The sequence below is a fragment of the Ramularia collo-cygni genome, assembly GCF_900074925.1.
Source record: "Ramularia collo-cygni strain URUG2 genome assembly, contig: RCC_scaffold05, whole genome shotgun sequence".
NCBI classification, from domain to species: domain Eukaryota; kingdom Fungi; phylum Ascomycota; class Dothideomycetes; order Mycosphaerellales; family Mycosphaerellaceae; genus Ramularia; species Ramularia collo-cygni.
The window spans coordinates 362,387-382,461 of record NW_019716259.1 but is presented as its reverse complement, the minus strand read 5'-3'; the positions used below and the strand labels follow the sequence as shown (position 1 = coordinate 382,461).

General features: G+C 52.8%; 8 protein-coding genes; 6 read left to right on the top strand and 2 right to left on the bottom strand.

Annotated features, from left to right (window-relative positions):
* Positions 1 to 1,084: 1,084 nt before the first annotated feature.
* RCC_03871 (uncharacterized protein) lies at positions 1,085 to 3,362 on the bottom strand (the record flags this gene model as incomplete). XM_023769155.1 has 2 exons in its annotated part: positions 1,085 to 3,226; positions 3,285 to 3,362. The coding sequence occupies 2 exons, from the start codon at positions 3,360 to 3,362 to the stop codon at positions 1,085 to 1,087; spliced, it is 2,220 nt and encodes a 739-aa protein (XP_023624923.1).
* A 3,046-nt stretch (positions 3,363 to 6,408) lies between these two features.
* RCC_03870 (related to Transcriptional regulatory protein pro1) lies at positions 6,409 to 8,478 on the top strand (the record flags this gene model as incomplete). XM_023769154.1 has 2 exons in its annotated part: positions 6,409 to 6,529; positions 6,602 to 8,478. 2 exons carry the CDS (start codon positions 6,409 to 6,411, stop codon positions 8,476 to 8,478), a joined length of 1,998 nt encoding a protein of 665 aa, XP_023624922.1.
* Positions 8,479 to 9,436: 958 nt separating this feature from the next.
* On the top strand, positions 9,437 to 10,642 carry RCC_03869 (uncharacterized protein; the record flags this gene model as incomplete). The annotated part of the gene is made up of 1 exon (XM_023769153.1): positions 9,437 to 10,642. The coding sequence occupies one exon, from the start codon at positions 9,437 to 9,439 to the stop codon at positions 10,640 to 10,642; it is 1,206 nt and encodes a 401-aa protein (XP_023624921.1).
* Positions 10,643 to 11,578: 936 nt separating this feature from the next.
* Positions 11,579 to 13,039, bottom strand: RCC_03868 (uncharacterized protein; the record flags this gene model as incomplete). Its single annotated transcript, XM_023769152.1, has 1 exon — positions 11,579 to 13,039. The coding sequence occupies one exon, from the start codon at positions 13,037 to 13,039 to the stop codon at positions 11,579 to 11,581; it is 1,461 nt and encodes a 486-aa protein (XP_023624920.1).
* A 1,257-nt stretch (positions 13,040 to 14,296) lies between these two features.
* Positions 14,297 to 15,635, top strand: RCC_03867 (probable isocitrate dehydrogenase [NAD] subunit 1, mitochondrial precursor; the record flags this gene model as incomplete). XM_023769151.1 has 4 exons in its annotated part: positions 14,297 to 14,311; positions 14,372 to 14,399; positions 14,478 to 14,552; positions 14,644 to 15,635. The coding sequence occupies 4 exons, from the start codon at positions 14,297 to 14,299 to the stop codon at positions 15,633 to 15,635; spliced, it is 1,110 nt and encodes a 369-aa protein (XP_023624919.1).
* Positions 15,636 to 16,028: 393 nt separating this feature from the next.
* Positions 16,029 to 17,642, top strand: RCC_03866 (related to SAD1-SnRNP assembly defective; the record flags this gene model as incomplete). Its single annotated transcript, XM_023769150.1, has 1 exon — positions 16,029 to 17,642. The coding sequence occupies one exon, from the start codon at positions 16,029 to 16,031 to the stop codon at positions 17,640 to 17,642; it is 1,614 nt and encodes a 537-aa protein (XP_023624918.1).
* A 253-nt stretch (positions 17,643 to 17,895) lies between these two features.
* RCC_03865 (related to 2-hydroxychromene-2-carboxylate isomerase) lies at positions 17,896 to 18,564 on the top strand (the record flags this gene model as incomplete). Its single annotated transcript, XM_023769149.1, has 1 exon — positions 17,896 to 18,564. One exon carries the CDS (start codon positions 17,896 to 17,898, stop codon positions 18,562 to 18,564), a length of 669 nt encoding a protein of 222 aa, XP_023624917.1.
* Positions 18,565 to 18,931: 367 nt separating this feature from the next.
* RCC_03864 (uncharacterized protein) lies at positions 18,932 to 19,669 on the top strand (the record flags this gene model as incomplete). The annotated part of the gene is made up of 1 exon (XM_023769148.1): positions 18,932 to 19,669. The coding sequence occupies one exon, from the start codon at positions 18,932 to 18,934 to the stop codon at positions 19,667 to 19,669; it is 738 nt and encodes a 245-aa protein (XP_023624916.1).
* Positions 19,670 to 20,075: the final 406 nt, after the last annotated feature.

Genomic DNA, 20,075 nt, shown 5'->3' with positions numbered 1-20,075 from the left:
GTCGATTTCCTCCATTCCATTCCATCCATCCATCCATCGGGACTATACGAAAAAACGCTTCGAGAACCTTCGAGACCTAAGTTCATCATCTCCAAACCCCAGAAAACCTCGTCCAGAAGCGCCCTCACCAAGATGACGCCTCCCCTACATTCTAGATTCTCGCCACAGACATCCCTGACGCCATCGCTCCCAACACGCTCGGCATCCCGATGAGCAACGATGTGGTAGGTAAATATTAGCCGCCGTCGTTGTCTCCGCCACGATGATCTGACGTCTCCTAAATAGTAATTGGGAGGGGTCTAAAGGGAGAAAGGAGTTGTCTCGCTTGGCTGGACTGGGCTGTGCAGAGCATGGGCGCTTACACCAACCTTATACATCCTACGCGCTTTCGTGAAAAATTCGGGAGGGTCTTGTTGATGTTGATGTTGATGTTGATGTTTGGGGTGGCGATGGGAAAAGTATGTTTGGCGCCGAATGACTGACTGATGGACGGGACGGGACTGGGAGGATTCAGGTACTTTTGGCGCCCTGGTTTTGTTGAGTCGAGGGTCTCAKGGACCTCTGCATCCACGACGCCAGGGGAAGATGGAGGACTGCAACCTGCAAGCCTTTCTTCGAATGGGCACAATGAGATCGATCTAGAGCCGACGTGAAGTTTTGGTTTTGGATGTTTTTTTGGTTGTCTTCCATCTACAGAATAAACTCTCTACCTCAGTTCCTCAGTTCCAGACTGCTGCTGCTACTGCTACTGCTACTCAACCCGAAAAACCAATCCCATAAATCCTCCTCTTCTTTCATCCATCTCATTCCATCATCATGATATCAACCAATTTCCTTCCTTCCTTCCATTGATTCGTTTGCCAAAGTAGAGAATTGTTCCGCCTCCCCTTCCCAATTTTCCAAAACCCATCCCCCCCAGCCGTCCCCCCATCCTCGTCGTAAAGGCTAATATAGAATGATTCCTGCCCATCGCTAGATTCAAGGGGTATATAATATAAATGATGATGACTTAGTAAAAGATGCTCAAGATCAAGAACCAAGAACAAACAAACAAAAAGAATGTGACCACATCATCTCATCTCAATCACTCCACCTGCACCCCATTAACCTCCACCTCAAACCCCTCTCCCTTCCTCCTCAACGCCTTAGCAAGCATCAACTCCCTCATCCAATCAATCCTCTCATCTTTACTCCCCACAGCAAAATGATGCGTCTTGCCCCCCTCCTGTCYCACCTGCGGAACCAACTGAAACGAAAAGTTCGCCTCCCCTTCCCTCTCCGGAGAAGATGAGGAAGAGGATTTAACGCCCAAAACTTTCAATCCCGCGCGAAATTTCCCTTGCGAGGAAATACTCGTACACGCGACCGCGTAGCCATCCACATTGATTGTTTCGCGCGCTGCGCTTTCCAATTTCGCATTGTCGTGGAGGTTTAATTGCGTGCCTTTGAGACGACAGTGTGCGTCGTTCCATTCGTGACGCAGGAGTTTGGTTTTGCGTTTGCGCATCCAGCCCGAATGGGTGCAGTCGGGACCATAGCCAAAGTCTTTGGAGATGGGGGAGTGGTGGGATGGATCGCGGATTGTTGTGGTGGAGAGGATGGAGGTTTCTGGGAGGGRGGGGAGAGGGGTTGCCATTGAGGGACGGCGCCAATCTCGGGTTGAGGGGGTGCGGGATGGGGTATGGTGGGGTTGTTTTTGTTGGGGGCGGAATTGCATGTTTGGGGGAACGGATTGGGAGGTGTCTCGGTCCAGGATGGCGGTTGTGGGGGTGGTGAGGAGTGGAATGTCGATTTCCGAGGAAGGGGTTCCGTGGCGGTAGATTTGAGGGGTTGTTGGGGTGTAAGTTTGATAGTGGGAGAGGGTGGAAGGGGCGGTTTGTTGTCTTTGAGGTTGTTGTCGGTGGTGGAGTTGAGGACCTGCGCTGGCGGATCGCGGGCCTGGAATGTCCAATTTGGGGAGGGAGTGGAGTTGGTGGGAGAGAACGGCGGGWGCTTCGTGGTATTGAGCGGGAAAGGGAGAGACTGATTTGGAGGGGAACATTGCCAGCTCSGGTGCCGTCTCCGTGGTTGGTGAGGTTGAGATGGGCGACTGTGTTGGAGAATTCATGTGTTGATAGTGTAGGAAACGTTTGACATTGTCTTGTGGATCTCTCGAGCCGAGCTGGCTGAGCGAGTCTTCTTGGAGGGCGAATTGAGGTAGTTGACCAGGTGTGAGGAGACCAGACGAGGCAATGACCGATAACTTGGCTTCCGAGTTTGGACGGAACGGGTCTGCCATGGTGTACTCTTCAAACGGCCTCATGTTGTCTGCAGTCGTGGCGTTGCCCGGGTCACCAGCGAGGAAGATGCGGCCTCCTTTGGTTGGACTGATGGGAAAGCGTCCAATGCCATGCTCGTCGTGGAGTTGTTGGAGTTCCCGTTGCTGCTTTCTCCACTTGGCACAGCGCTCTCCTTTGGCACACTTGTGCGGTTTTGGGAGGAGTTGCTCGATGGCGACAATCGAGACGGACTGCTCCGGGGTGATGACATCTTGATTGCGTGGTTCCTTCCGTCCACGTCGTTTCTTCTCCCCASCCGGAGCGACGGGATCGACATACCATTCATGCGAAGGTGACTGCCTGCTGTGGGATGTGCATGGTCGGCTAATGTCTTGGAAAGGAGTGGGTTGCGGGCTGGGGATACCATCCTCGCCACGTAACAGGCAGATGGCGTTCCACAACGCGTGTCGTTTACCAAAGGATTGGATGTCGAGTTCTTTGAGGTCATCAAAGTCGAGATCAACCAGAACGGTGCCGTTGATGTCGTTTTGCTCAAAGCATTCAATCACCGAAGCGTCGCATCCAATCTCCAGCATCCAGTCGACGACCTCCTGGGTAGACCACGATCGAATGTGGGCTTCCGGATCGTTGGTGTTGACGTGTGGAGAGTGGTAGAAATTCTCCTCGAGTGCATTTCGCGTGACGGTGTCTTCGGAGAACGCCGAGGGCACCCTACTGGATAGTTTGGAGTCCTCCTTGGGGAGGAGGGGTGACATCTGTAATGCATAGTCAAAGTAGTCGAGTTCTGCCGATGCCTGGGATGCACGGAAGAGATGGGGTCCTTTGGGGCCCTCGACAGGTTGGAGTCGGAGGTTGAACTGGTTCCGGGAGGTACTTGTCCTGGGGCTGGGAGTACGGGCCTCGTCGTAGGAAGAAATTGTCGTCTGACTCCGTCTTCTGCTGTCATACTGTAGGTAGATTGTTAGCATTCGTTGTATTCACATCCCAACCCAAGCCACAACTAACCGACTCGAAGCTGGCACCCCTCTCGTAGTCACTTTCATCCTCGAAATCCGTGTCGAGAATCTCGGTCGCTTCCGACATGATGGAAAGCGGCCTCATTTCCCAGGCTGAAGCGGGCTTGGCTCCTTGTCTTGACATGTTCGGTTCCAAAGTGATGGCCTGCATCACGTCGTTGTGGTTCAATCAACAAATGGTTTCTTTTTCCGTTGCCGGAGGGTCAGGTCATTTCAATCTTTACAACGCTGCATATAGGTAGATAGATACGCGGGATCGGATGGGAAGCAAAACATGGAAAGGTCGCAGATCTGGTCTCGCGTGCACGGGTGGGAGCGGTGCATGACTTGTATAGAATAGTTAGCAGAACGAGTGATGGWTCTGGTCGCCTGCAGCAGCTCTCCTACAGGCCAGGCCTCACCGCGATGATTCTACAGGCCAAAGAGTCTCGGCCAATGGGCCCTACGAACCCTGTCGGGTGTGGCGGCGTGCGACATGTGCGGGCGTGTGACCGAGAGCCATCCAAACCCTGTCACAGGTGCGACTTCCAAGGCGGTACTGGCCCCTCAACCACTGGTTGACACCTTCCAACCTCGTTGATTGTCCTCGCTGTACCTCCTCCTTCCCGCTTGGGCTCTTGGTGTCACTAATTATACCCTTTGGGACAATGRGGGATAATTGACCGTCTATCTTTGGGATCTGATAGATCTGCTGCGAGTAAGGTGAGATAGCGTTGAGAGTTCGAGTCCGCTCTGCTGATCGGAAAGTCCTTTTCGCCGCATCGTGCCGACGCGCGAAGCGAAGCCGAACGGAGCTCTTTCCTTTCTGGAATGACTGGTGGGAACCGAAGATGGCCCAATCCTTCCTTCACCCAATATACGATGCATTCATCACGCTTGCACGGCAGCATGCATGAATTGATGCACTCGCACCGGGACGCGTTCCTGGCACATTAGGTATCTTTCACAAAGTGCTTGCAGCATGCGGAGGCAAGGGACRTCACAAAGCGCGACTGCCACGAGGGTAGATCCAAGCAAACCAGCGCGCGTCGTGCGACGTGAACACGACATGTAATTCGTGCGAGGTCACGGGAGCTGCTCTCGCTGGACTGGGACGAAGATGCAGCATCGGTTTGGGAGCGTGACCTCCCATCGCATCGCAGCAGGATGCCTGTAGAGAGCCGTGGATGCGTTGTTGAAGACAACAGGGTGGTTGAGGCCAGTAGTCCAGTGGAAGAACAGGACAGTTCTTCCGCCATGCCATTGGGCTGCACAGCATACGAGGAACACTTCTGCGCTTCCCCTTCCACTTTCGGTCAGGAGGCCTATCATTGTTGCAAAAAGGCGAGGATATGCGGTGAATTGGCCGGTTTAATTCTCCACGCCGCCGGTACCCAATCGTGTGGGCAAGTGGGTGGATGATCGGTTACAATCTTTGAATGCGCATCTCCACCTGTTGAGGAGACTTGCCCTTTCGCTTGATGTGATGTGACGGGATGGTCGCGATGCGAAATGTCGCAGTCTCACGGTGGATGTCGACAAAGCAAGGCGCCATGCCATGCCATTCGAACCATTCCATGCATTCAATCCATTGTTCCAAACTCCACGAGGCGTGATGAGTTAGTTCTCTGCGTGGAAGAATGCCATTGCCACGCCACGCCCGCCATCCACAGTCCGTCTGTGCTGGTGCGAGACGAGCCGGCCGGCATCTCGGCGTGCCCGTTAGAAGATGCGGAGGAGGGGGATGGAAGGAGCGTCCCGCGGATTGGCTCACCTTCCCTCCCCCATCACAAAGCTAAATGGAAGCTAATGCTCGACTTCACCCATCGCACAGCGGTTAAAACCACCCCATTCGCGCGCTGGCTCTTGACTACTCCAGGTCACAAGTCACGCTCGCGATCCACTGGTAGGAGTAGTATGCTGTCTCACTCGCGACGGGACTCTGGCTTGCTTCGCACCAAGCAGTGCCATGCCAAAAATGGCCCCGTCCCAACCAACGGACTCCAAGGCCCTGATGAAAAGCACGGACGGTCATGGTGTCACCGCGGCCGGAGAATTGGTGGCCTTGTGAGCACCCCAAAAAACGCCACCATGGGCTCTCTTGAGTCTTCCCCCATGTCCAGGCCATGCAGGTCCGAGATCTTGATGTTCGACATGTCGAGTCGCACACAAAAGACGCCACGAGCTGGGAGGAAATAGGAATTGCGCGCAGGAATTCGCGGCACTTGACCTCACTGAGGCTRGCGATGCTGCCGTGTGCAACTGTGCATGCGGGGCCGCTACTGCTTGCTTGCATGATCCTCCATGGTTCAACGGTCCGCTTCGGAAACGCATTGCAGACTACTGCACTCACACAAAGGCATCATTTTCGTGCTGCCCTACCAAGGTCCGAAAGTGGCAGATTGCGGTCAAGGTGAGATCCACTTGGCGGTGACGGATCGATTAATGATTGCTGTCCCGATCGTGGAGACGATGGAGGACGTGCTGCCAATAGCAATCTCAAGATTCTCAACCTCCCCAAATGAGGCGTCGACAGGCCTTGGTAGCATGCCGTATCATCTATCCAGCCATCTTCTCAAGCCGTGCGGGGCCATATCATAGTGCGCTCGCAACTGAACAGTGCCCTAGCCTAGACAGAGCTCCCCCAGTTTAGCGGGCATAGACAGATTGCATCGTCGGCCAGTCGGGTGAACGTATGGGCGCCTGCAAGAATAGTGCCAACGAAGCGGACCGTCCAACTCGACGGATCTGCAGCCACGCTCATGCAACGGCCAATAGAGATGTGATTTAACTTTCACAAGGACACACAATTAGTCCACAATGATGAGCACCCCCACCTGCTCGATGACTGCCTTTATGCACCTGAGGAGCTCCAATCTATTCTTGGAAGAGGCCTTTTAGCCCACTTTTCGGCCAGCAACGCAGATATAAGGTATTCATCCTCACCCTCTCTCCCCAACTCAGCAGTCGTTGATCGATTAATTTGCCCTCTTTTTTCTTCCCGTTCTTGTTTGACTCCTTCGAACCAAAGCTTGCAGGCCAGGCTTTTGTGTACCCTATCGCTTAATCGAAGCTATCGTGGTCCCCTGCCCGAACTTCCCGGCCTATTGTTCGTGGCCGTACATATACTCACAATGTCTTCTTCCGCAAGACCTTCCGGCATTACCAAGCAGTCCTCCACAATGGCTGCTTCGAAAAATGCAGCTTCCGAAGCTAAAGCTGCGGCGGCGAAGATGCACAGACGTTCGCGATCGGGTATGTTACTTTTTATCTTTTATGAGGTGGTGTCTCCGCGCTTGGTAGGTAAATGCTAATTCATTCATCCAGGATGTTTCACTTGCAGACTTCGCAGAAAGAAGTGTGAAGAAGGCAAGCCACACTGCAAGGCCTGCGCACATTTAGGTCTACGATGCGACTACAAGCGACCGATGTGGTGGAGCAATGGAGAGGAGCGACGCAGACAAAAGGAAAGCATCAAGAACGCAATCAAGCGTACGCAGCTTTGCAAGAAGGAAACCCAACAAGCTCAACAGCCACCGCTCAACACCAGCTCACCTCCTCCTCTTACACACTCGGCACCCGCTTCGGCAGAGGTTCCATTCGCAGAGGCATTTCCCCCATCCAACTGTCCTTCGCAAGACTCGCCCTTTTCCGATGCTTGCGAGTTTACGTACGGTGCTCCCGATGGATACTTCTCCATGCCTCCACCTGCTCAGCCATACATCACGCACCACTCGCAATATCCCATGTTCTCGCCGTATGAGGTCGACATCAAAACGGAACGCGAAATTTATGTCAACAACGTCGCAACCCGACGGGATTCAACAATCTCAACGTTCAGTACCTACCAACCTCCGCCAATGATCAATGGTCTGCCATCACAATCTGCCGATAGCTGGATACAGCAGGAGCTGTACGAGAGTACCTCGGAGGAGTTCGCCGAGGAGCCAGTTGACTTTCACTTCTTCGACTTTCCGCATGGCCCGCTCACTCCTGGCCACGAGACGATCATCAACGTCGATGATTGCGACAAGTATCTTCTCAACCATTTCTTTGACAAAGTGTTGAAGCTCATCTTCCCCGTCTTGGATGCCAACCAGCATGGATCAGCGCGCGCGGATATCATCCTTCCCGCGTTGGAGTCGAACAAGGCGTATTTGCATTGTTGTCTCAGCATCGCGGCCACGCACATGAAGGCGACAGAGGGTGTGGTGGGCGAGCAGATTGACAACGACGTCGTTCGTCATCGATACTCTGCCATTTCCGAACTCTGTGAGGCTCTCGGCTTGGACATTAACCATGCGCAAATTCTTGAGGCCACCCTTGGTATGATCTTCTTCCAGTGCTCGGTCGGCCGAGTCGAGGACGCGCTTCCAGACATTCCATGGCACCAGCACTTTTCTGCCGCRACTAGCCTGGTCAATCGATTGGATCTTCCCAACGCCGTCCTCGAGCAAGGTCAACACCCCGACTTCAACATGACCCTCACCTCGTGGATTGATATTCTCGGCTCGACAATCATGGGTCGGCAGCCAACATTCGCCGACACGTACCGCGAGCTCAACATGCAGAACGGTAGTGTCGGWCTATCGGAGCTGATGGGATGCGACGACAAGGTCATGTTCCTCATTGCCGAGATTGCCTGCTTGGACGTTCAGCGCGACCTTGGACATATCGATGAAGTGATGATCTGCGAGTACGTTCAGACATTGGCCAATGCCATTGGTGCGACCGAAGTTCCAGTCGGCTCCGTCCAGAGCTGCTTTTCAACCACGGGTGCCATCCGTCCCAAACAGCTGGCCATCAACATCACCTCTGTCTTCCGCGTTGCTGCACGCATCTACCTCTGCACTCTGGTTCCAGGATACTCACCCACCCAAGCGAGCATGTGCCACCTAGTCTCGCACTTCTCCGAACTGATGAATTTCATCCCCGCCGGCCCTGAAGGTTTCGACCGATCCCTCGTCTGGCCACTCCTCATCGCCGGCGCAGCCTCCACAGCCACATCACCTTTCCGATCCATGTTTCAAGAACGCTGCGATCGTCTGGGTGACGCTGCCAACTTTGGCTCCTTTGGCCGCATTGGCGAACTTTTCAAAGACCTCTGGCACGTCAACGACACTGCCATGGCTCGGGGAGATTGTCAGGGCGTCCGCTGGCGTGACGCGATGCAGCAGAAGGGTTGGGATTTCCTCCTCATCTGATGTTGTTATCTTGCCCTGTCTTCTCCCCCCACATACACCACACCACACCACACCACACTCCCAAATCAGCATAGAGCTCAGGCTCTCCATATACACTTTCTTTTCAAAGCATAGCGACGGCGCAAGTAGAGCCTGCCTGATGATACCCCGAGCAAGCGTTGGATTGGCTCGGGATTTTTTTGTTGACATGATACCCCCCCCAAAGCAGCGAGGATGAAGCTCGCTCGCTGCAGTTTTTTGTTTTGAGTTGGAAATGGCCTGATGACCTAGTGCAGCTCTCGCCAGGCCGGGAATTGTTTAATGATGAGAAGGATTGATGGATAGATTGAATGAAGACCCACAAGTCGTCTTCATCGATACCTATTCTAGCTGGAATGAAATGAAAAATCACAAAAATTCAACCAAATCTTTGTCTGTCATCAGTCTCATTCATTCATTCATACGTACGTACGTACGTACGTACCTCGACGCGTCAGTTTCGCCTTGAATCTCACTCACGTGTTGTTGATGTTGATGATGATGATGGGGGAGAGCAGGCTCACCCGCCCGCGTTTTCCCCTTCAGTCCAACCAATCCCGATCTCCGATCTTGAAGGTTCCGAAGCGACTAGAACTAAAATAGCTTCTCACGAACAGTGCATAGTGCGCAATGCACGCGTTAGGGATGGCGGTAAGTTGCACGATCCGATGCCGAAATAATTCAAGAAATAAACGTTGTAGGTAAGCAAGCGGTTTTCGCAAGCTAAGGGTAAGGTATCGGCGCAAAACACAGATCGTCTTTCTATAGCAACCGCAATACACACAGTACTTCCCCTACCAATAATCTTGTCTCTTGTCTTTGTGCAGCCGTCCCGTCTCCCTCCCCCCCCCMCATCTCCTTCCACTCCCACCATCGTCAGTCCAAAAGTCTATTGCCACAAACTTGCCTGGATCCGATCCATCCCGAGCGCGGAGCCGCCATGTCCAACAACACCACTATCGACACCACAACCCCTCGAGTGCCCTTTGATCCCGTAGATACGACTTTCAACCCATCGGAGCACGCAGAAGCACGAGACGATGTAGAATCACCCTCCCTCTCAAGCRGCAACGCGCTCGCGAGATTCGAATTCGAGGCGGGGAAGAGTAAAGACTGCACCAAAATTCTGCTGGTGGAATGGGAAGACGACGCAACAACCAAGAGCATAGCAGAAGATTGGGAAGTCAGCTGGGAGGGCAAGAAGACGGTTTTACCCGCGAGGGATCCTGATCAGTCGAAAGGAGGCATCAATCGGTTATATTTCTTGCTGGGACCTGGACTAGAGATTCCTCCTACTGTGAAGCTTGACAAAGGGCCCGGGGTGAGTTGGAGGACGAATCCTCTCCCCGCGATCTTCTCGCCTGATTTGGGCGTTTCGGCCACGCAGGCTGGGAAGAAGGGGGTGTTGCATACGATTTGGGCGAAGAAGAGATTACAGGTGCTTAAAGGGGAGATTGAGCATGAGAGTAAAAATAATGTCGAGGGGATCGCGTTGGRGATGGCTCTGGCGGAGATGGAGTGGATTGAGGGGAATTTTGGCGTCGCTTCGAAATCGTCGTCGGGGATATCGACTTCTGCTATGAGTGGTGTTATGGGGGGATTGAATAATACTCCTTCAAGTCCTAGGAGTCCTGGTGGAGGCCGCTTGATGGAAAGGTTAAAAGGTCTCAAGATCGGGACCAGCGAGAAGGAATTGTCGTCTCCGATTAGAGCTGGTTTTAACCATGCGCCCGCGCCTCCGGCCTACAACCCTCTAAGTCCCGAGAGCTCCGACGTGGCAGTCGGCTCATTTGGAAGTTTCGCCGCTTTGAAAGGAATGCCTCCTGCATCGGACCTCGCAGCGAAACCCGCTCAACCACCCGCACAGCGACAAATAGCCGTTCAGAGACCCCCGGAATCCTTCGCAGCGCAGCAACGTCAACAAGCAGGGAGTGGCATGGGCTCACTGAATGCCTTTGCGAGTCCTGACATTGGTCTGCCACCGGCCAGTATTCAGGGCGATGATCTTGACGATAAAGATGACGATGATGATGATGATCTATTCGCCCTACCCATGAGTCCAAGAAGTCCGGAAATGTCCAAGAGTCCCTTTTCCTTTGCGGTGCAGGATACTTTAAAGTATGCGCAAGGAGAGCGAGCCGCGTGATTTGACTCAAAAAACCGAAAAAAAAAAAAGAAAAGAAATAAATCCATGAGTGGATCAGATGCATTTGGAAGGAACGGGTTCTTGCATTTGTAGATTGGACTTTTCTATGATATTATACCCCTAGATAGCCCCCCGTTGCCGTTGGTGGTCATATTGTTTTTGGCTGGCAGAATTCGAAGAAGAAAGAGTTCATTACCACATTCGCAGTCTCTCATCAGTGTTCTTCAAGGACTTTGGAATAGATTTCTCGTCAAAATGTGAAAAGATTGCTGGCCAGGGGACGGAGAGATGCCAACGTTTTTGATGCACGTCCTGGACTTTTCAACAATGGAGGCTTCGGTTTGACGCAGCGAACTATTTCTTGCACCGTGTATATGAGGGTAGGCACCTTGGACAACAGCACTTGTCGCGTACTATAGTACACACAATGATGAGCCCAAATCAGCAGGCTTAGGCTGATAAGTCTATCATCATGCTCTCCACGCTTAGTGCGCCGTTCCTATATGTAGCGTTGAATGGGAGAAGCTTGTATGCTAGGTTTCTGCCAAGTTGAAGTGATGGGTGGATGAGTGAATGAATGAATGAACGAATGGATGAATGAGTGAACGAACGAATGAATGATCGAATTAAATTCACTAAAGCTTAGCTAACAACCACTAGCAAGCAAGAGGGACACAACGAGAAGATAATGGAAAGGGATGGGAAAAGTTGTTGGAAGATCTCAAAATATATTCACAATAGATGCGAAGATATGTACAAGAAAGTCTTCTAAAATATCAGCCAGACAAGCGATTATGCCGTCGACTCGCATCAGTATATCTCTCCCACTAAAAATAGCGGGAACCTGTGCATATGCGAAAATCCAAACAAATTGCGTAAAAAGAATCCCCGACCAAAAGTCAGTCGAAGATCAGATCAGATCGAGGTGCGATCCGCTTAGAGAGCCTCAACAGCAGCAGTGAGCTTGGCCTCAATGTCGGCAAGCTGGCGCTTGGCAATGTCGCAAGCACCACCGGGTGCGTTGCATGCCTCGGCCTCACGCTCGTCGAACTGACCCATGGCGCGGGCGGCAATGGTAGAGACGGTTTCCTCGTCACAGTCGTAGTCTTCGCAGATGGAGAGGAGCTCGAAAGGAGTGGTGTCCTCAGTGATGGCCTCGGCGTCACGCTTGATGGACATGAATGCGGCGTGGGCCTCACGGAGAGCGGTACCCTCACCGTTGTCGGCATCGCGGACACGCTTGAAGAATTCGGGCTCCGCCGCATCGATGGAGCGGGCAAGGTTGGCCTGCTCCTCGGAGATGGCCTCCGCCTCTGCATCGGCGTCACGCTTGGCCTTGGCGCAGGAGACACCTCGGGGACCACAGAAACCGTTCTTTCCGCGAACCAGTCTCACGGGGTCGGCAGCGGCATCGCGAACCTCGAGGATTTCATCGTCCTCCTCGTCGCGCTTGACCTTGGCGCAAGATACGCCACGGGGACCGCAGAAGCCCTTTCCTTGACGGACGAGCTTGATAGCCTCGGCGTCGGCCTCAGCATCGGCCTCAGCATCACGCTTCGCCTTGGCGCAGGAGACACCACGGGGACCGCAGAAACCGTTCCTGCCCTTACCACGGACAAGTCCGGCCTCAGMGACGGCCTCGGCATCGGCCTCCGCATCACGCTTGACCTTTGCGCAGGAGACGCCGCGAGGACCGCAGAAACCGTTCCTGCCCTTACCACGGACAAGTCCGGCCTCAGCATCACGCTTGGTCTTGGCGCAGGAGACGCCACGGGGACCGCAGAATCCGTTCTTTCCACGAACGAGCTTGACCGCCTCAGCGTTGGCGTGTGCCTCGGTGACGGCATCACGCTTGACTCTGCGTGCGCAAGAGACTCCACGGGGACCGCAGAAACCGTTCCTGCCCTTACCGCGGACAAGTCCGGCCTCAGCGTCGGCCTCACGCGCGTAGATGCTGGTAACAGCCTCCTCAACGGCATCACCGACCTCCAAGATGGAGCGGCGGGCCTTGTGGCAGGCGACACCAGGGGCACCACAGACACCACGCTTGGTGTGGTCCTCGGCGAGAGCGAAAGCTTCGGCGACGGCGTCGGCGGAACGCTTCAGACGAGCGCAGGGAGATCCGGGAATTCCGCAAGTTGCGACGGAACGAGCGCAAGACACTCCACGGGGACCGCAGAAGCCATTCTTGCCGCCGCCACGGACAAGTTTCGGCTCAGCGTCGCGAGCCTCGATTTCGGGATCGACAGATCGTGCGCAGGAGACACCGCGGGGACCGCAGAAGCCATTCTTGCCGCCGTTGCGGACAAGTTTCGCCTCGGCGTTGGCAGCAGGTTCTGCAATGGCGCTGGCAAATGTTGCGCCAACAAGGCAGAGGGTGGCGAAGGCGTACTTCATGTTGCCGGGTTTGTTTTTTGTTTTCGGGGAGTAATGAGTGAGCCCTTCGAAAAGAGATGTGTATGAATGAGCGTCTTGTGGGTGGGTGGATAGGCGGTAATGAATGGGTAAAGAGGAGAAGAAGAGCCCCAGAGGTGTCTAGGTGAGAGATATATAGGATGTTGTCCCGCGTGAACATCCCGATATGGGTCTCAATAGGAATATTGAATAAAGGAGAAATGCCTTGGTTGGCTCAATAGAAGAGAAGGAAATGGTTTGTTCAATAAGGAAAGGATGAAATGGGGAGTAAGATGAGGAGAAGATGCCAATGAAGATGGCTACAATTGGTGGAGAAAGGTAGAGAGACATCCGGGCGTGGTAGGAGAGGTCCAGTTCGATACTGTCAGAGCAGAAATTGGCAAGACATGAATCATAGTATGATGTTAGCAGTCTCGGCACGTATGGTGGCACACCCGTGCATCGCATACTGCTCCCCCAGTGTAAAGATCCCGAGGCACTGGGTATCATGGAGAAGCATTGCTGGGCAAAGGCTTGAAACCTCATTGTCGTAGAGACCTGCCAAGTGCAAGTGAATACAATGAGTTCGTATTTAGCCATTCAGTGGCGGCCCACATAGCAGAAGCGTTTGTCCAGATTGAGGTCTGAATAGACTTCTTATTGAGGYATGAATTGGGAAGAGTAATTCGAGATTTTTCACCTCGCACTGACACATGCCGCCAGTCGCAGGATCTTTTGCGATGGCATTGAAGGGGAGGTGTTGCTCTGTCCGGGGCGGTGGCACATTTTGATAGGGCGGACCTGCGGTGCGGTGGAACGGTGGACACGCCTTGTCGAAGGTGCGGATACTTCTTCAAGGGCTTTGACTATTAAAATGACGGCCGCATCTGAGCTCCTGGGCAGTTTGTGTATTCCTCGGGATGTTGCTCTTCCAAATTTTCGCGGTGCGGCTCTTATGGTGGTGTCGTGAACGGACGACAGCATGTCAATCTTCCAAAATTGACAACCATTGACAGGGCCATCCTGATTCCATCCGCTTGATTGCTGATGATGTCGTGGCCGGACTCTCCCGCAGGTTGGTAGACGCGGTTGTGATGTTGCGTGGTGATGTTACAAGCGAGATGAAGCTAGTCGTCGGGACAGAACGGATGCAGTATCACAAGCGGTGGTCGCTCCGCTTCGGAAGTCAAACTGTGAAAGCTTGCGGTTGTCGCTGGAAGAAACACCTGCACCCTCGACATCACTCCTCATATCGCCAGAATGTTCGCTAGACGGGTAAGAATTTGAAAAGTAACGGTGATCTGAAATGCACATACTGATCCTACCCGCGCGCAGGCCCTCCAGACGCTCCCCTCCAAGAGGTGTACGTGATGTCCTCTTCCGCCGCCGATCTGATAGCGAGATGCGCTCCAGTATGCGACTGATCTGACACCTTTCTCAGCATATGCCACCATCCAGTCGGACATTTTCAAGCCCACCAAGTTTGGTGGCAAGTACACCGTCACTCTGATTCCAGGTACGCAGTCCCGGGAGAGAAAGACAACAAGAGAAAGACGCATATGGAAGGAATGCTTGGAGATGGGAGATATGCTGAGATAAACATCTAGGTGACGGAATTGGTGCCGAGGTCTCTGAATCAGTAAAGACCATCTTCAAGGCCGACAATGTACCCGTCGAGTGGGAACAGATTGACGTGTCCGGCATGGAGCACGGCGGCAAGCACTCCGAGGAGCTCTTCYGCGAGTCGATCGCGTCGCTGAAGCGCAACAAGCTCGGACTGAAGGGAATCCTACACACACCTGTCCACCGCTCCGGCCACCAGTCTTTCAACGTTGCCCTGCGACAGGAACTCGACATCTACGCTTCGATTGTCCTCATCAAGAACATCCCCGGCTACGAGACTCGTCACAAGAACGTCGACTTGTGCATCATCCGTGAGAACACTGAGGGAGAGTACTCTGGTCTCGAGCATCAGTCCGTGCCCGGTGTCGTCGAGAGCTTGAAGATCATCACCCGCGCCAAGTCGGAGCGTATCGCCAAGTTTGCCTTTTCTTTCGCCCTCGCCAACAACCGCCGCAAGGTCACTTGCATTCACAAGGCCAACATCATGAAGCTCGCTGATGGTCTGTTCCGCAACACCGTCCGCAAGATTGGCGAGGAGTACCCCACGATTGAGACCAACGACATGATTGTCGACAACGCCTCCATGCAATGTGTCTCCAAGCCCCAGCAATTCGATGTGATGGTCATGCCCAACTTGTATGGTGGTATTCTCTCCAACATTGGCGCTGGTCTAGTTGGTGGTCCAGGCATTGTACCTGGCTGCAACATGGGTCGTGAGGTTGCCGTTTTCGAGCCAGGCTGCCGTCACGTCGGTCTTGACATTCAGGGCAAAGACCAGGCAAACCCCACCGCGCTTATCCTATCCGGATCGATGATGTTGAGACATCTTGGACTTGACGACCACGCCAACCGCATCTCCAAGGCCGTATACGATGTCATTGCCGAGGGCAAGACACGAACACGCGATATGGGCGGTATGAGCACGACTCACGAATTCACGCGCGCCGTGTTGGACCACATGGAGGCTTCAGGATAGATGTGGAACGATATGAAGACTGGCGGGAGAGGTTATAGAACGTAGAGCGATTTCTCTGGTCTTTGGAACATTCCCCCTTGAAGTACTGCAGCATAGCCCTGTCTTTTTACCTGACATATGTAACTCTTTGTGTGTGTACATTGGACTGCATGATAGACCTACCTTTTCAATTACCTGTGATGTGTCGAGTTGTTCGATAATCAGTTGTGCTGGCATGTGTTTCAACACATCTACCTATCACTGTGTTGATTGTGTTGTCCTCGCATCATCATACTGTACGGACATTTCTGCGGGACAACTTCGGCTGGAAGCTGTAATAGAGTTTCCAATCCGACCCAAGCTTCGCGAACATTATGCGACTTCCTCATGAGGGAAACAACAACGTTGCCCATCATGGCGAAACGACCGGCGGAGTCGTCTCTGGAGGATTCCATCACCGACTCTCCTGCATCCAAACGAGCCCGAGTCCAGGACGTCCCCGACGAGGATCTACCACCGCCGCCGCCAGAGAATAATGGGCATGCGAATGAGGATGGATTAAACGATGAGGATGAGGATGAGGATGACGACGAGGAGAACGAGCGAAGTGTATCAAGACAGACAGCACCCACAGCCGGCTACTCGGATCTCTACCTTGACACCATATCACGAACGCGCCTCGACTTCGATTTCGAAAAATTGTGCTCCGTAACGCTGTCCAACATCAACGTATACGCCTGCCTGGTATGCGGCAAGTACTTTTCAGGTCGCGGCCCAAAAACACCCGCATACTTCCACGCGTTGGAGGAAGGGCATCACGTGTACATCAATATGGAGACCAAGAAGGTGTGGGTCCTGCCCGAGGGGTACGAAGTCAAGAACAAGTCTCTGGACGACATCAAAGTGGTGTGTGATCCTCGCTTCACTCCGGAAGAAGTGCGCGCACTGGACAAAGCTCCCAAACCTGCGTGGGATCTGCTGGGGAAGAAATATATACCCGGATTCGTCGGGTTGAACAACATCAAAGCCAATGACTACCTCAACGTTGTTGTGCAAGCTCTCTCACATGTCGCACCACTGCGGAATTTCCTCATGCTAGAGGACCTATCCTCCCGGCCACAGCTGGTACAACGCTTCAGTGTCATGGTGCGGAAGATTTGGAACCCCAAAGCATTCAAATCACACGTCTCGCCGCACGAGCTGATACAAGAAATCGCCCTGAAATCAAACAAGAAGTTTCTCCTCACAGAACAAGCGGATCCAGTCGACTTTCTCAGCTGGTTTCTCAACAACCTCCATCTTGCTCTGGGCGGCAGCAAGACCAAACCACAATCATCCCTCATTCAGAAAATCTTCCAAGGCAGCTTGCGAATCGAATCACAATCCATCTCTGCGCGCGCAGATGCCAGCGATCGTTTACGATTCGAAGATGCGGGTGTGATTGAATCTCAGACCTCGCGTTTTACCATTCTCACATTGGATCTACCGCCTGCGCCCCTCTTCCAAGACGATGTTGAGAAGAACATCATCCCACAGGTACCGCTCACGACAGTACTGAACAAGTACAATGGTACCGTAGCCCAAGAACGTCTCAACACACGCATAAGGTATCGATTGATGCACCCTCTGCCTCCATACTTGATCATGCACGTCAAGCGATTTCAATCCAATAAGTTCTTGCAATCACAGCGAAATCCCACGATTGTGACTTTCAACCCTCGGAGCTTGGATATGTCACCATATGTGGAGCCAAACCCGAAGCTGCATCCGTTAAACGAGCCACTCGTGTACGACCTTGTCGCGAATATCACGTACGAGGGTGTAAAGGTTAGAGATGACAGTGTGGAGGGAGAGGCCGAGAAGAAGGTCTGGAAGTGCCAAATCAAAGAAGGAGGGGAGGGTGGTTKGTGGGAGATGCAGGACTTGTGGGTGGAAAAGGTCCAAGCCGATCTGCTGTCTACGAAGGAAAGTTATGTGATGGTCTGGGAGAGAAGAAAGGGAACTAAAAGCGGGAAAGCAAGAGCTTGACCGGATTGAGAAGCGCGGACAATCAAGCCAAGATTTCACATGCACGTGTTGAAAGCTCCTCAAAGTTCCAACCGAAATGTGCATGCTTTCGTACTTGATCAAAATCTGCTTGTGATTTGATCGACACTTTCAGCTGCAAATCAAGCTAGTGTGGATGGAACGTGATTGCCGAGGCTCACTTGACATCATTATCGATCAACTTCACCAATGCTCCCAAAACATCAACCTCAAAGCAACCACATTCTCACCAAACATGCCAAACAAAATCACCCTCTTCGTCGACATTGTCAGCCCGTTTGGCTATCAAGCCTACTGGCTGACCCGCAACTCTCCTGCCTTTACCAAATCCAACATCGCAATAACCTATGTTCCCATACTTCTCGGTGGCCTCATGAACGCAACCGGCAATCGTCCGCCATTAGAGATCAAGAACAAGGACAAATGGATCGATAGCCAGCGGAAACGTTGGGCCAAGACGTTTAAAATCCCCATGACTGAAAACACACCCACTCCATTCCCCCAACCCACAGTCGCTACCCAACGAACTCTATGTCACATTCAAGAAGCACACCCGGAGAAACTCGCAGCTTCCCTGGATGCTTTGTTCAAGGCTTTCTGGGTGGATGGCAAGGGTCCCATTGCAAAGCCCGATGTCATTGCCGAGGCATTGGAGCCTGTATTCGGAAAGGAGGGATTGCAGGAGATTATGAAGGGTGCGACGAGTGACGCTGCCAAGGCGAAATTGAAGGGTAATACGGAGGAGGCGTTCAAGGCGGGTGGATTTGGATTGCCGTGGTTTGTGGCGGAGAATGAAAAGGGTGAGAAGGATACTTTTTGGGGAGTTGATAATATTGGGCATTTGTTGGAGTTTTTGGGAGTGGATGTTAAGAGTGAGAATGGGAGGTATAAGGCTATGCTTTGAGGGTGGAAGCTTATCCTGGTATCGAATCCCTTCTATTTCCTTCCTTCTCATATGAGGTATGATTGCTATCAACATTGAGTCAYGAGGGTGCTGCCTTTTGGAGCCAGGTTGCTAGTTTGTTGCAAACTTGAGCAGGCAGAATCAGTAGCAATCTTGCAGAGCTACAGCCTGTGAATAAAGAAAGCTCTGGTCAAATCTTCCAGGATATGATCAACGCAATCGATCCATGGAAACACATAGGCAAGCTCGTCTGGGTTTTTAAAACCCACCTGCCATCCACTTCAAAACATCCGTTCCCTCTCCATCAACGCTCTTAAACTAACCGTTTCATCCTGACAACACTACAAGCTGAAAAAAACCCGTCATCATGGACCCAGTACCTGGTTCTAGCGGCGTCCACTGGTCCAGCGTTCCTAGATCGCCACTACCTGGTCTTCCTCTGAAGAAAGCGCGTATCTTTGAAGGTTCCACACCGCGAGAGCTGTTCACGCATCACGCATCTGAGCATACGGTCCTTCGATGCCACCCAGATGCCCACCGCCTCGTCCGCCGAGGAGATGATCGCGAGATGCTCATTTACGTGGACGGCTCCTGCCTAGACCAAAACGATGCCACCAACGTCGACATTCGCCGCGCAGGCTGTGCGTGGGTCTTCAAGCCTGAGCCGTATGCTTTCGATCAACGCAGTGTGGCCATTCGTCTGGAGCTGGAGGGTCCGGATGGACAGCAATACCCTCAGACCAGCAATCGTGCTGAGCTCCGTGCTGCTCTCGGTGCATTGCGGTTTCGCGCGTGGGATGGTGAAGGCTATCATAGAGTGGTGATCGCTTCAGATAGCGAGTACTTGGTTCTGGGAATTACGGAGTGGATTGAAAATTGGGCCGATAATGGCTGGCGTACTGGTTCTGGGGATGCTGTCAAGAACGAGGATCTGTGGAAGGCATTGCTGGAACGAATCAATCATTTTGCGAAGATTGGCTTGGAGGTCTTGTTCTGGAGGATTCCGCGAGAGTTGAATGGCGAAGCTGATCAGGCGGCGAAGGCAGCGGCCCAGAACGAACCTGCAGTCGTGAAGTTCTCGAATCTTCGAGGCGCACTCGTCTGATCGTTCTCGCTACGAGCATGCAATCAATCTACTTCCGTTGATACAGAGACTCATAGGCCATTACGGTACGTCCTGAGATGATGGAAAATACCCTTCCTTCTCTACTCAGATTCGCTTCTAGGCATAGTTATCTACTCAGCCAGCACAGAAATGCATCGATCGAGCTCATGGTTTTGACTGTTCCTAGGACTTCATGGCCTTACCCCGAGACTTCTGTTTGCCACGATATCCTGTACCATATGTAGCATGAGCATTGGCCATCTTGAAGCCATACATACAAGTAAGTCTCCATACCATCTTCGTACTCCTAGGCAATCCTACCCGGATTATCAAAGCATTCCATGAGCTTCTTTCCATATCCGATTGCAATATTTCACAAGCTCCAATACACCATCTAAGAGTGTGC